At 43.8% G+C, this 15,600-nt stretch overlaps 1 protein-coding gene across 1 annotated transcript in view; it reads right to left on the reverse strand.

Moving 5' to 3' along the window:
* Positions 1-12,086, reverse strand: part of LOC110508577 (protein Wnt-9a) — a 33,903-nt gene extending 21,817 nt beyond the window's left edge. Inside the window, exon 1 of the mRNA XM_021589178.2 lies at positions 11,891-12,086. Within this exon, the coding sequence (XP_021444853.1) occupies positions 11,891-11,982 (92 nt within the window). The 5' untranslated portion in view covers positions 11,983-12,086. The remainder of the gene's footprint in view (positions 1-11,890) is intronic.
* Positions 12,087-15,600: the final 3,514 nt, after the last annotated feature.

Consider the following 15,600-nt stretch of genomic DNA (forward strand, 5'->3'; position numbering starts at 1 on the left):
ACATCAACACTATGAAATAACACATATGGAATCATGTAGTAACCAAAAAAAGTTTTAAACAAATCAAAATAAATTTCACATTCTTCGAACTACACAACCTTTGCCTTGAACACTCTTGGCAATTACACTTGTTTCACCTTTATTTCACACGGCAAGTCAGTTAAGAACAAATTAGTATTTTCAATGAGAGCCTGGGAACAGTGGGTTAACTGCCTTGTTCAGGGGCACAACTACAGATTATCACCTTGTCAGCTCAGGGATTTGATCTTGCAACCTTTCAGTAACTAGTCCAACACTCTAACCACTAGGCTACCTGCTGCCCCAATCTCTCAATTGTTTTTTTGGGGGAGGGGAACAATAATTTAGGCAACAGGGATCTTGATCCAGGAGGGAATTAAATATTTGTGCTGTAACCACATCTAGTCACTTAGTTAGCAAGTTAGCAAACCAAATGCAGAGATAGAGCCCTGAGCTGGATTTAATTTATTTGACATATCTTTGATTTTTTATAGTTATACGTAACTTATAGCTAGCTATAAGCAGTGGCGTAGCACGCACTCCCGTCGGTATTTCAAAATACCCTGGTACACGGTATAAACGGTATACCGTCCAAGCCTTGTCTCAACTTGCTGGTGTCCCTAAGGTCAACTCCCTCCCTCCTCTCTCCGTCCCTGTCTCCCTTTCCTTCCCTACCCCCCTAGCTCCCCCTCCTCTCCCCCTTTCTCTCTTTCCCTCTGCCACCCCCTCTGCTCTCCCATCTCCATCCCCTATCCCTCCCTCCCCCCTCACAAGGCTGCCTCCCCCCTCCTCTCCCCTTCCTCCTCCCTTCCTACCCCCACAGGCCAATTTACTCTAAACAAATGCCAATCATTCCCTCCAGCTGTTGGCTCAAAACAAAGCCTGCTCCCAGACAAAGCGAACCACCCAGCTGTCTTACTAAAGGTAACCCAAAACAATGGCAGCCAGCCAGACAGACGTGTGAAAAGTGTGCAAGGCTAGCAGACACAACCATTGCCCGTATGTAAGCACTCCCCTGTCCATATAATCTTATTCAATATGATCAAAAAGGCCAAACGATCCCATATCACCACTCCTGTAAGACTATTTGTAAATACAAACCCTTGGTTAGTTTACCTTTGTCCTCTGACAGTTAGGGACAAACCACCATGCTCACCTCAGAAACATGTACATGTTGTCAAACCCTATGGTGGTAGCCAGGCTATTGTAAAGATGTAAGGGGGAGTTTTGAAAAGAAAATCTGGGCTGGGTGTGACCTTGCCCTGATCCATGTGTGTGCCTGTTTATTCGGTCCCTTCCTCCCTCCTCTCCTCCTACCATTCCCCTGCTTGGTTTTCCCTTCCCTCCTCCACAGTATGCTCTAGTTAAATGCTCCCTGCAGGAAAATAAGTGTCCTCCTCTCCTCAGAAAGAAGGTTTTGGATTCACTTCAGACCACCCTGCCCAAAGCCCTCGTCCCATCTGGTGTCTCACAGGCCCTGCCAGAGGTTGTAGGAATGTCAGTGTGGTATACTCCCTCTGGCCCAGCCTGAAACCAAGGCTGCTGCCTAGGCTATGTCCTACTACTGACTGAACTGAAGCTTGAGTAATGGGGAGAAAAAACTCAATTTTGACTGGGGCATCCAGGTCATTGAAAATGTTTAGGTCTTTTGATCATTTGATCTGTACTGGTGGAGATTAACAACACGTGGTTCATTACAACTTTACGAACTCTACCAATTCACATTGCTTTGTAATTGTTGTCATCATACTTTGCATCATTATGTCCAAGTTGAGTCACAGTTCGGACATGTCCCATATAGGAAAGTGACTAGAGGGTCAGAGATGACATCATGCTTGGTCACGTCCTTTATGGGTCAGCCGTTGAAGATTCCGCCCTCACCCCCTCTACGACTTAGTGAACAAGATTGTGTAGTGTTAACAGACTATGCATCATGTCTTCCTTATTTCGGGAAGGTGCATTACTCAAACGATAATGACTTACTGAAATGTGAAGTTATATTGGTCTGTTTTGGCACAGAGAGGATCTGTCATGTACAGTATCAATCTCAGGCTATAACCATATCACTCAACCCTCTCTCAACCAATGGCTAATCTTAGCTTTACCTTCTCAATAACCATTTACTCTTTCCCCCATATCTGTCTGAAATGACATGTGAAATGGAAACCGTGTCACTAAGGTTGGCGAAAGAAGATCGCATATCTCCATTCTCAACAGGGCGCAGCACCGCACAGGCCTTCCCGTACCCTCTATACAGATGTAGGATCTGCTTAGAGCACACTTTTGAATTTTGTTTTACTTTTTTTTTTATTTCACCTTTATTTAACCAGGTAGGCCAGTTGAGAACATGTCGTCATTTACAACTGTGCCCTGGCCAAGATAAAGCAAAGCAGTGCGACAAAAACAACAACACAGAGTTACACATAAACAAACGTACAGTCAATAACACAGTAGAAACACATAGAAAAATCTATGTACAGTGTGTGCAAATGTAGAAGAGTAGGGAGGTAGGCAATTAATAGGCCATAGAGGCGAAATAATTACAATTTAGCATTAATACTGGAATGATAGATGTGCAGATGATGATGTGCAAGTAGAGATACTGGGTTGAAAAAAGGCAAGAGGGTAAGTAATAATATGGGGATGAGGTAGTTGGGTGTGCTGTTTACAGATGGGCTGTGTACAGGTACAGTGATCGGTAAGCTCCTCTGACAGCTGATGATTAGTTAGAAAGGGAGATATAAGACTCCAGCTTCAGAGATTTTTGCCATTTGTTTCAGTCATTGGCAGCAGAGAACTGGAAGGAAAGGCGGCCAAAGAAAGTGTTGGCTTTGGGGATGACCAGTGCAATATACCTGCTGGAGCGCGTGCTACGGGTGGGTGTTGATATGGTGACCAGTGTGCTGAGATAAGGCGGGGCTTTACCTAGCAAAGACTTATAGATGACCTGGAGCCAGTGTGTTTGGAGATGGATATGTAGCGAGGGCCAGCCAACGAGAGCATACATGTCACAGTGGTGGGTAGTATATGGGGCTTTGGTGACAAAATGGATGGCACTTTGGTAGACTACATCCAGTTTGCTGAGTAGAGTGTTGGGGGCTATTTTGTAAATGACATCGCCAAAGTCAAGGATCGGTAGGATAGTCAGTTTTACGAGGGTATGTTTCGCAGCATGAGTGAAGGAGGCTTTGTTGCAAAATAGGAAGCCGATTCTAAATTTAATTTTGGATTGGAGATGCTTAATGTGAGTCTGGAAGGAGAGTTTACAGTTTAACCAGACACCTAGGTATTTGTAGTTGTCCACATATTCTAGGTCAGAACCGTCCAGAGTAGTGATGCTAGTTCGGCATCGGTTGAAGAGCATGCACTTAGTTTTACTAGCATTTAAAAGCAGTTGGACACGGAAGGAGTGTTGTATGGTGTTGAATCTCATTTGGAGGTTTGTTAGCACATAGTCCAAAGAAGGGGCAGATGTATACAGAATGGTGTCGTCTGCGTAGAGGTTGATCAGAGAATCACCAGCAGCAAGAGCAACATCAATGATATATACAGAGAAAAGAGTCGGCCCGAGAATTTAACCCTGTGGCACCCCCATAGAGACTGCCAGAGGTCCGGACAACAGGCCCTCCGATTTGACACACTGAACTCTATCTGAGAAGTAGTTGGTGAACCAGGCGAGGCAGTCATTTGAGAAGCCAAGGCTATTGATCACTTTTGTGTTGCTGAGAATTATTCTGCACAGCAACAAATGCAAACTTGTAATGTATTCAAGTTTTAAAAAGGCTTCTAAAGTTTGTAATTTCCACTTTAAAATGTCCGACATTATTTGCCCTAACGGAAAATGAATCAACTCCTACAAAAAAATGCCCATTAATTATAATCCCCTTAATAATTCCTGTTGCTGCAGGATTATTTTCCTGCTGTAGCAAACTGTCTCAAATTAAGATCATACATCTGTAGGATGTACTATACAGCAGTCAGGACACTCCCCCTACCAGAGAGTCATTATGAACCTGACCTACTGTATACTTTTTAATCCAGCAAATTAAATACATAACCTTTTTCTAGACATCAGCAGCGTATTCTTTCCCAACCTTTTATTCAAAATGCTACCCTGAACTGTTGGCTCTGTTCAACGTGCAATTCTGAGTGCTGACTGCACTGTAGACCCTAGAGATTGAGAGGTCGGTAATGTATTAATAAAGGGATGGTTGGGGAATGGGAGCATGAAGCTTGGTAAGAGGTTTAACTACAATGTGAGAACTCAAGTCTCCTAGGGTCAGCGGCTCAATTGTAGTCACTGTGTGACTGGCACAGATTGGGCGCAACGCAACAGTGTCCGCATGACTCCCCTGTTCTAGCCTATGCCATGGTACAGAGCAGCGCAGGGCACCCCTGTACCAGCACACCAACTGACCGACGCACCAAACACGTTCAGTCACGGCACACATTCATACACACCCACCCCATTCAGACACACACACCCCAGTCACACAAACACACGCACGCACGCACTCACACACACACACACACACGAGCCATGAGAATCAGATAGAAAGGGAACCTATGTATTTTAAAAGTGTACTTTTAAATAAGACTCTGTACATACTCTGTACAACAAGTAATTGGTTATGTAGGTTATAGATTTGTAATGCACACATTTATTATTTTACTCTTACTGCAGAGTGAGCACTTCCCAGGGGTAATCCAAGCGTGTAAAGTCAAACCACTATTAAAAAAACAGTAGCTGCGGGCCTCCAGAGTGGCACAGTGGTCTAAGGCACTGCATCACAGTGCTAGAAGCGTCACTACAGACCTGGGATCAATCCGCAGCTGTATCCCAACCAGCCGTGATCGGCAGTCCTATAGGGCGGCGCAGAATTGGCCCAGCGTCGTCCGGGTTAGGAGAGGGTTACACCGGGGGGCTTAACTTGGCTCATCGCACTCTAGCGACTCCTTGTGGCGGGCTGGGCGCCTGCAGGCTGACCACGGTTGTCAGTTGAACGGTGTTTCCTCCGACACATTGGTGTGGCTGGCTTCCGGGTTAAGCTGGCGGGTATTAAGAAGCACAGTTTGTCGGATCATGTTTCGGAGGACGCATGACTCGACCTTCGCCTCCCGAGCCCGCTGGGGAGTTGCAGTGATGAGACAAGATTGAAATTTGGGAGAAAAAGGGGGTAAAAAAAATCAACCAACAGTAGCTGGTTTCAACCATGCATTAGTAACTGCAAGTGGCTAAAGTTTAGTCATATTATTAACGGTTATTTACAGTTGCTAAGGATAGATTACAAGGTTTCCTTTCTTCTCTCTCTCTGGGAATTCAAATTAGAATGGCGGAAAAGCCAGCAGAAGGGAAATTCAATACTCAAGCTGTAAAGCCACCAAGGGTGGTAGTGGTACAGTATATTGTTTGCACTGCAGTCTTAGTAGAAACATGAATGAATGAATGAATGAATGAATGTGATAAACTACCATCCTGTAGCTACACACTGGTTATAACATCAAGGTACTAACCATTGGTTACAACTGGAAGGGGTGTAATTTTGTCTCACCTGTCTCATCCGCCTGCATTCAATCTAGTCATAATGAGATTCTTACGGTGTTCCATTTGAGCAAGAATCATCACACACTGACACTTTATCACCCAATTAAATACAAATTTCCTCTGCGCTGACTGCCTGACTGTGACACATGGTAAGACTGCATGTATCACACACACACACACACACACACACACACACACACACACACACACACACACACACACACACACATACACACATACACACATACACACACACACACACACACCAGCATGCTTCCACAGACTAGGGTAAAGGAGGAAATTGACCTGTGGTTAAGGACGGACAACATATGACATGGCAAACCCACCAATTAACGTCAGATCATCAATCTCAGGCCCATAAAAGTATTATGATTCTATATTGGCTTTCCTGTTTTGCAAATGATCCCTGTCGAGGCTATGTCCCAAGTCCCATCTGTAAAGGACATCATGTGTCTAACTCTGTATACCTTCACTTACCAATGAGAATATGTTTCCATTCCATATCTGTGGACTACCCAGCCATGAAGTACACGGCTGACTGGCAAGGGCTGGATAGGAGCAGGAGCCGCTCCCTCCTTTTAAAAAGCCAATATTTCTTAACTGTGGTCGGTCTCGGCATGCCGACGATACCAGAACCTTAAGCCCTTCGGATGTGAGTGGGCCAACACACATTTTAAAGACCTTCCCAAATGCAATAACAATGTAATCTTCAACATATACAGTAGAACCATATCATTATACTGCACAGTGTGTATCCGGACTATCCACTGCCCAAGCCACTGCAGACACCATCCATTAAAACCTTCACAACAAAGGTATGTGAGTATATAAACCTCCAAAATAATTCATCTCTAAAAAAATATATAATTAGAATCTCACTCCAACAGGCAACATTTGGTCGGGGAACCATTTCCATGGCAGACTGCCTTAACCTGCTATTCAAGGAGCAATCGTGGAGTGAAATGAATTATTCCTTTCACAGCACAATACAGCAAGGCCCTGCTACGAGTGAGTAAAGTTGAAAGACATTGGGCATCCAAGTGGATCAAATAATGCATTTTGACCACAACTAAGCATACATGAAACCATTTTATCCTGAATTTAAATTTACACAGTGTCCGGTGCCTTTAGATTTGACTGTTTTCACATCTCATTTCCCACTCTCCTAACGTTACACAAAGCGGGTATAAAGTGCTGATTGAGACCCATCCTGGGCTCCACAAAGAGGCTGCTCCCCCTTGTGGCGGTTAGCATTCCTTTCACCAGGTTGACTGAGCGGACATAGACCTAACACTACACAGTGCAAACTCTAACTCATAAGACAAGCTTGCAACAATACTGTGCCAAATATATCAGGACGGACAGAAATACAAAGATAACAAAGCTCTCTCTCTCTGTATTCACAAAGGGCATAACACAAAGGGTTTTAGCTAAGCCTCCAGCAGGTTTGCGTGGTGTGATCTCACCACCAGCCAGACTCCATATGATCACAGCTAACCCCAGGCAGCCAGCGGTGAGAGAGAATCCTATCTTCTTGGCTCACAGTAAGGTGATACCCTTTGAGGTGTGGCTGCAGCCACAGGATATCCTCTGATGTTGGGAAATCCCTCTATCCCAGGCAGGGAGCCGCTCCCCACCCTGCCTGCGCCCTGCCTGTGAGCTAGCCTAACGTCAGGGCTAATCAGTGCTTAAGGCATCTGTAATGAGAAGCCCGTCACCACTGTCTGCCAGCCTAGCCCCACGCCAACGTCATCCCTGAGCCCACACTCACTCTTAATGACTGGTAATCACCCGGCATCTCTCCACAAACCACTGGGATACTAGAAGCAGCACTCCCATTAACCAGTAGACTGAGGTGGGAGCAGAAGGGAAGTGTTTAAATGGAGACTGACTGTTGAGTAGACTATAACCTCTTGTTTCATCTCCATGCAACACTGAAAACCGACCAACTGGGGTTCGAACCCGGGTCTTCCGCCCACCACAACTGTTTTAGCACTCTGAGCTAAAGCCTAGGCATTAACACTGGAGACTGTAGAGAAGCAGAACAGTGAATCTATTGCAGGCAATGAATGAATCTGCTTTATGGCATTGTATTAGGCATATTACCACTCTCTTAATAATGGGGATGAAAACTATAGGTGGACATGACCTTTGGTAGCTTGAACTGAGGGCAGGGTACATGAAGCTGTCGCAGAAAGAGTGATTGGTGATTCACCATACATAGCATAGCTGTGGGTAGGATTCCTGTATATGCCGCAGCATGTGAACTAAATAAAAACAACGTCAGTTTTAGTCAGTTTAAGACTTGCATTGAACGCAGTTAACAAAACCACAAAATGCCTTTATATGGGCCAAAAGTAGCGTGTAAATGAATGGAGTTCGCTTGTTTAACAGCATCTTGCTGAAACTCCTTAACATGAACCCTTCAGTCGGGGTTAACTAAGTGAACAATCTCACTCTTTTCCCTTCCTTCTTGAAAATACCACCCAACAAAGAATATTCCCTCAAGGTACAATTTGGTCAAAGCCAAAGAATGAAACTGCAGCAAACTTCCCCAATAGTAAGCCTAATGATACTGGGATGTGAGTGAGAGGCAGCACCTGCCACAACAGGCTGAACAGGGGAAAGTAAATGAGTGCTCACATTCTTGTGGCAAAGGATGACAATTTGAGCGGGTGCTTGACTACGCTAGGAATCCCGCCCCGCCCTCTGCCGCTGCAAACTACGGGCAACAGAGACGGTGTTTATGTTACACTTACGCTCCACCGCACTCTGGAAATTGGGTATGCAACATCGACCATCTATTTTGAGTAAATCAGTACCCAGGAAGAGGGCCGGAGGATGTGCTGTCCTCGTGCTCATGGCAGATATTTATTTGAACAAGTGTGTGTTAGTATGTATACTTCACTCAATGTCAGCCAGCCCAGGGCTGAGCCTGTCTGTCTGTCTGTCTGTCTGTCTGTCTGTCTGTCTGTCTGTCTGTCTGTCTGTCTGTGTGCGTGCGTGTTGCACAGTGTCAATGGTGTCAGGTTGCTGGCTTAGCTTTGGGGAAGTAGCAGTAACATGTTGCATATATCCATGTCACCTGGGCCGGGTCTCTCTGTTTGTCTCATGATCTCTGGCTTAAAGTTCTAAATCATCCACTGACAATCATCTCCATCATATTCTGTCCTCAGGACATAAGTCTGGACTTGTATCCTCATACCAGATGACCCTTTGCACTTCCAAGGCCACAGATCAGATTGATTAGAAGGAATTGGAAAGCTCTACCTGAATAAGTAGACATGCTTTAAACGGAGTGCCAGTTTTGCGCTTCTTCATTGTATGCAACTGGTTAGTTACTGAGGGCCATTGGTGGTGTTGCTGGACGGTTATGATCTACCACTATCACTAAGTCTCTAGGCCTCTGAGAGAGAGAGAGAGAGAGAGATAGAGAGAGAGAGAGAGGGAGAGAGAGAGAGAGAGAGAGAGAGAGAGAGAGAGAGAGAGAGAGAGAGAGAGAGAGAGAGAGAGAGAGAGCGAGAGAGAGGTGTGACTTAGATATGATGGGGTTTCCATGACGCTGGGCTGCTGAACCATACATAATTTTCACGCATCAAGACAGCATAGCAGTCCAGATCCTAAAAACACTAAGTAATGACAGTTACCCTAAAATGAAGAGGTGACATGTGTTTATTATCTGTAGTAACATGTCTGATTTACGGCGATAATAACTTCCTCTAGTACCTGTCAGGGGACTTAACCTTTTGAGAAGTGACACATTAGGACTAAATGGACACCCCTTACTATTTCATACAACTTCCGGCAACTCAAACCATGAACGTTATCCAAAAAGTCCTTATTTCCAAACAGAACTATTCCTTCCACCCTTACATGAGATCTGAAAGATACAATTCAGCTGTCCCGGAGGCCTAACAAACCAGTTTACAACTGCATAATGTCCTCAACAGGTCCTGGGGGGCCCGTCCCTGTGTTCCCCCACTGGTTCACAGCTAAATGGTGTCCTTATCGCCGAATACCCCTGGAACTACTGCTGGTGTCATCACTCACTCTCATCACTCTACAATTAAAACAGCCACAATATTTCCGTGCTGCCAGTCGTTCCAATGTGTTTGGGTGCATGACTCACCTCAACTTCATAACAAGTACTGTTTGCAACACGAGGGGGTATCGATTACCGCCGTCATCAACACTGTCTGCATGCTGCAGACAGAATGTGAGAACGATATATCTGTGTTCGTTGGTAGAATAAAGGATCCATAAATAGGATATCAAGGATTCGGACTGAACTCTCTCATAGTTGCTGTGAGATTGCAGGTGCCACTGGAAACGGAACACAACCTGGGAAGGAGCCGTCTGTTATAGCATATCCAAGCTATAACCTGCCTGCTTGCTGTAGGCTACTTGTATACTTTCACACCAGAGCTTTGAAGACCCTGCTGATATTGCATTAATTTGAGCTCTCCTTAGGGTTCATTGACAGGTTAATAGTCTTCAAAAGAAGTCTGAAGGATGACGAATGAAATTCGTCAGACAGGACAAAGGCTGCCAGCAGCCTCGGTATATTGAGGTGCAGGCTACACCTGACAAAGACAAGGCGTTGCGTGGGAATAAAAAAAATGTAACTGCTCATTCAATTTTCCCCCCCAAAATACTGTCATTGACATGAGATTATCTCCTAAGATTTGGAAACAAACTATACATTCAGGACACATTATTGAATGTGTTTTAAACTGTTTTTAAACTTAGTGGGTGTGTGAACCCTACACCAGAATTCTCTCTGTCCCGATGTTTATGCTGGATGGGGAATTTTCTCTGCAAGCTGAAGAGAGTTTCATCCACCGGTTGAGCTGCATTTCTTTATTGTTACCAGCTGTTGCGACTGAAGCCTACACTCACCTTTCGCTCCATGCCTGTTTTCAGAGCCGACTTACAATAGTATTACAAGTGTTTCATCAAAATATTCACACAGATGTCTGCTACCAGTCGTTTAAATATGCCTGGTATCATCAATGTCTGAGTAATGAGCATACCTGTATCTCTCGCTTTCAGGATCACCTTTCTGTTGAACAACACTTAGAGCCTAAATGGGTTGTCAAAACTAGTCTCGGGGGAACCCCTCTGAAAAAGGGTCTTCGAGGAACCCCTGTGTGAAGGTTCAAACCGGAACCTTTTTTCTGATGGGTGAGATTCAATTTGGAACTTTTTAATGAAATATTGTAGATGTGGCAGCCTATCAGAACATTGGAGCCATGGCTTATTTGAGGCGTGGCTTTCAGACAGTTATTCTTGGCCACCCGTTAGGGTGAATGTCATTCCTGTTTACTATGTTAAGTTTGTACACTGCAAATTGAAATGTTCCTTGAATATGAATGCATAAGACATATTCTAATATAATATTAACAATGCTGATTACATGTAGTAATAAATCATTAACCATTCCAACTGGGGGATTTGCATAGGAACTCATACACCTCTGTAAGTAAGCATTTGGTTGAAGCTACAAAAGTGTCCGTGTTCACCATTAACATGTGATGACAATACAACAGAACAGGAATGACATTTACTCTAATGGGTGGCCAAAATAGATCTATCTAAAAGCCACACCGCTACTAAGGCAAACCGCCAGTCCAGGGTTCCTCCAGGAACACCCTTCGCCACATTGAAACATTAAAGGTTCCTCCAAGAACCCCTCAACTAATGGAAGATGCAAATATGAACCACTGGCCAGTGTTCCTTACGGAACTCCAGGTGTTCCTTGAGGATCTCCAGGGTTCCTCCAGCCGCCACTAATTCTAAGTGTGTTTGAGAACCCCCAACCCCTCCCTATCCCCTTAAAAATCTGCTTCGGCATACACTTTCGGTAGCCTGAGCTATTACACTGGTCAGTCAAATCAACCATTTCAACGCGACGGAATGATCTCACGTCAACCTGCTCTCACCACCGGTTGTGACAGCTTACTGCGCTACACAGGTGCTGTTGAACTGTCAGTTAGTTCTATGCAACAACATTGCAGATACCTGAAACAAATCACAACGTAGCGACAAGGACACCAGTATCTGATTCATTTGCACCGCATTTGATTTTAGAGGAAATATCAACAGTGATGAATGTACATTTTATATTTTCGGACAGATTTAGGACTACGCGATACGAAAGTAGAAACATTTCAATGAACGGTAGGCTAATATGAGTAACGTAATTTATCCGGTCTATCAAAGTTGATCTAAGAGCGCATGACATGTCTCGTAACAAACTCAAATCAATGACAGTGTCATGAACATGTGGATGGATCCAGTGCCTACCCGAAATACGCTGTGGTCGGTCCGGGCAAGTTGAAGAGGTACACTATAACTGTGAACGATAACCATCCCAGGAGTAGCTGTCCATCCAGCATTTTGCTGCGGCTCCAAGGCAGATCATTTCGTTTCTCCTGAGTAGCTGTGTAAAATCCCTTGTTGTACGTTCGGCACTTCTTATACAGAGAAGAATTTTGCGCTCCTCCCATTAGCAAGAGAGCAAGTCTGAGTGAGGGAGAGAGAAGGAGTGGGTAACAGAGAGATACAGAGAGAGAGAGCGAGAGAGAGAGGACTTGCTTTGTGGAGCTGATTGTTTGTGGAGAGATTATAATTATGCATGATGTTCAATATTCAATATTTTACATTATGAAATCAATGATATTGTCAAATGTTTCCAAATATGCGCAGGCACGAGCGTGCACACACAACCACAGCCTTACTTTACAGACTGACAATAGACCTTCTAATTGAAAAGTATTTGTTATAACCCAACAATATTATTTTTATGGAGTCATTTCCTTGCATACAGACAGTAGGCCTAAGGAACTCTGTGAAACTGGGTGAACTTGTCAAGAGCATGTTTAGGACCTTTGAGGTAGAGGCTAGTGAAGTCAACAACACCTGATTTTGACATTCATGAGCTGTCCCTCTGTGTTGGAAGGTGTCCAGTAGTCGTTGTGCAGCATGCTAACTGAGGTCAGCTGAGCAGAGGTGTCAGTCTGCTATATCCTTTGTTTTTTTACTGCCAATTGGTCAATGACATGTCATTTCTGGAATGGCAAGCTAGCCTTTAGGGGCTAGGGGTTGTGCAATAGTTGCATGTAGCCTAGCCTACACCACTAAATGGCTTGGCTTGGAAAAGTTTATGCGTTACCTATTTTTCACTGAATCATCACTTCTATTGCTACAGTATTCTATGTAGCAGTGACTCCACTGAGTATACCAAACATTAGGAACACCTTACTAATATTGAGATGCCTCCCCCCCCCTCCAATGATTTCCACGATTGTGTCAAGTTTGCTGGATATCCTTTGGGTGGTGGACCATTCTTGATAGACACGGGAAACTGTTGAGCGTGATAAACCCAGCAGCGTTGCAGATCTTAGAACAAACCCGAAGTGCCCCGGTACCTACTACCATGCCCCATTCAAAGGCACTTCAATAGTTTGTCTTGCTCATTCACCCTCTGAATGGAACACATACACAATCCATGTCTCAATTCTCCCACGGCTTGAAAATCCTTCTTTACACCCGTCTCCTGCCCTTCTTCTACACTGATTGAAGTGGATTTAACAAGTGACATCAATAAGGGAACATCGGTGATCACCTGGATTCACCTGGTCAGTCTGTCACGGAAAGAGCAGGTGTTCTTAATGTTTTGTATTCTCAGTTGGCACTATATGCTCATTCAAAATGTGTTCTGGTGCTGGGAAAATCTGTCAAAAAGACATTATGGACAAATATAATCCCCCATGTTGCTCTGCTCCCAAAAGTGAATGTATTGGCTACATGGAGAGAAACACTGTTTAGATCACCTGCAGACGCCTGCAGCTGGCCTTCATATGTTTAGAGAAAACATAATATATCACAGACAGTGTAACCATTATTCATTCTTTTTGGTCAAATATTCTCCACCTACATCAAAGATCAGTGTATGTGCCTATAGCATTTGTGGAATATCCTTTTCAGTGTTATTTCTCACAAGAGAAGAAAACTTAACTGAGTTTGAACTGAACTAGGTACAAACTGAACTACAGTGCCTTGCGAAAGTATTCGGCCCCCTTGAACTTTGCGACCTTTTGCCACATTTCAGGCTTCAAACATAAAGATATAAAACTGTATTTTTGTTTGTGAAGAATCAACAACAAGTGGGACACAATCATGAAGTGGAACGACATTTATTGGATAATTCAAACTTTTTTAACAAATCAAAAACTGAAATATTGGGCGTGCAAAATTATTCAGCCCCCTTAAGTTAATACTTTGTAGCGCCACCTTTTGCTGCGATTACAGCTGTAAGTCGCTTGGGGTATGTCTCTATCAGTTTTGCACATCGAGAGACTGACATTTTTTCCCATTCCTCCTTGCAAAACAGCTGGAGCTCAGTGAGGTTGGATGGAGAGCATTTGTGAACAGCAGTTTTCAGTTCTTTCCACAGATTCTCGATTGGATTCAGGTCTGGACTTTGACTTGGCCATTCTAACACCTGGATATGTTTATTTTTGAACCATTCCATTGTAGATTTTGCTTTATGTTTTGGATCATTGTCTTGTTGGAAGACAAATCTCCGTCCCAGTCTCAGGTCTTTTGCAGACTCCATCAGGTTTTCTTCCAGAATGTTCCGGTATTTGGCTCCATCCATCTTCCCATCAATTTTAACCATCTTCCCTGTCCCTGCTGAAGAAAAGCAAGCCCAAACCATGATGCTGCCACCACCATGTTTGACAGTGGGGATGGTGTGTTCAGCTGTGTTGCTTTTACGCCAAACATAACGTTTTGCATTGTTGCCAAAAAGTTCAATTTTGGTTTCATCTGACCAGAGCACCTTCTTCCACATGTTTGGTGTGTCTCCAAGGTGGCTTGTGGCAAACTTTAAACGACACTTTTTATCGATATCTTTAAGAAATGGCTTTCTTCTTGCCACTCTTCCATAAAGGCCAGATTTGTGCAATATACGACTGATTGTTGTCCTATGGACAGAGTCTCCCACCTCAGCTGTAGATCTCTGCAGTTCATCCAGAGTGATCATGGGCCTCTTGGCTGCATCTCTGATCAGTCTTCTCCTTGTATGAGCTGAAAGTTTAGAGGGACGGCCAGGTCTTGGTAGATTTGCAGTGGTCTGATACTCCTTCCATTTCAATATTATCGCTTGCACAGTGCTCCTTGGGATGTTTAAAGCTTGGGAAATCTTTTTGTATCCAAATCCGGCTTTAAACTTCTTCACAACAGTATCTCGGACCTGCCTGGTGTGTTCCTTGTTCTTCATGATGCTCTCTGCACTTTTAACGGACCTCTGAGACTATCACAGTGCAGGTGCATTTATACGGAGACTTGATTACACACAGGTGGATTGTATTTATCATCATTAGTCATTTAGGTCAACATTGGATCATTCAGAGATCCTCACTGAACTTCTGGAGAGAGTTTGTTGCACTGAAAGTAAAGGGGCTGAATAATTTTGCACGCCCAATTTTTCAGTTTTTGATTTGTTAAAAAAGTTTGAAATATCCAATAAATGTCGTTCCACTTCATGATTGTGTCCCACTTGTTGTTGATTCTTCACAAAAAAATACAGTTTTATATCTTTATGTTTGAAGCCTGAAATGTGGCAAAAGGTCGCAAAGTTCAAGGGGGCCGAATACTTTCGCAAGGCACTGTAAGTACGGTTCATTTGTAGTTCGCAAACTGCATGTGCAAAGCATATTTCTTTAGGCTAATATTTCGCAAGAGCAGAAGATGGAACCTTTTATTAGTAAGCACAAATTCATACTCAAAGCCATAAATCAATAGGATTTTGGCAAGCATGCTTAGGAAAAGATTGTCTATGCTCGTTCTGGTGTTCTATTCCGATCTATAGTGTTCGGTTGCATAATAGAAACTTTCATGGTCATAATTTTACACACATAATCAATACATTGCATGATTTTCAGACACATTAAGATTGTCGTTTTGTTTTTTAACAGTAGCCTGCTGCCTGACATATTGTGCGCGCGCAC

This window comes from Oncorhynchus mykiss, chromosome 28 (assembly GCF_013265735.2).
Source record: "Oncorhynchus mykiss isolate Arlee chromosome 28, USDA_OmykA_1.1, whole genome shotgun sequence".
NCBI classification, from domain to species: domain Eukaryota; kingdom Metazoa; phylum Chordata; class Actinopteri; order Salmoniformes; family Salmonidae; genus Oncorhynchus; species Oncorhynchus mykiss.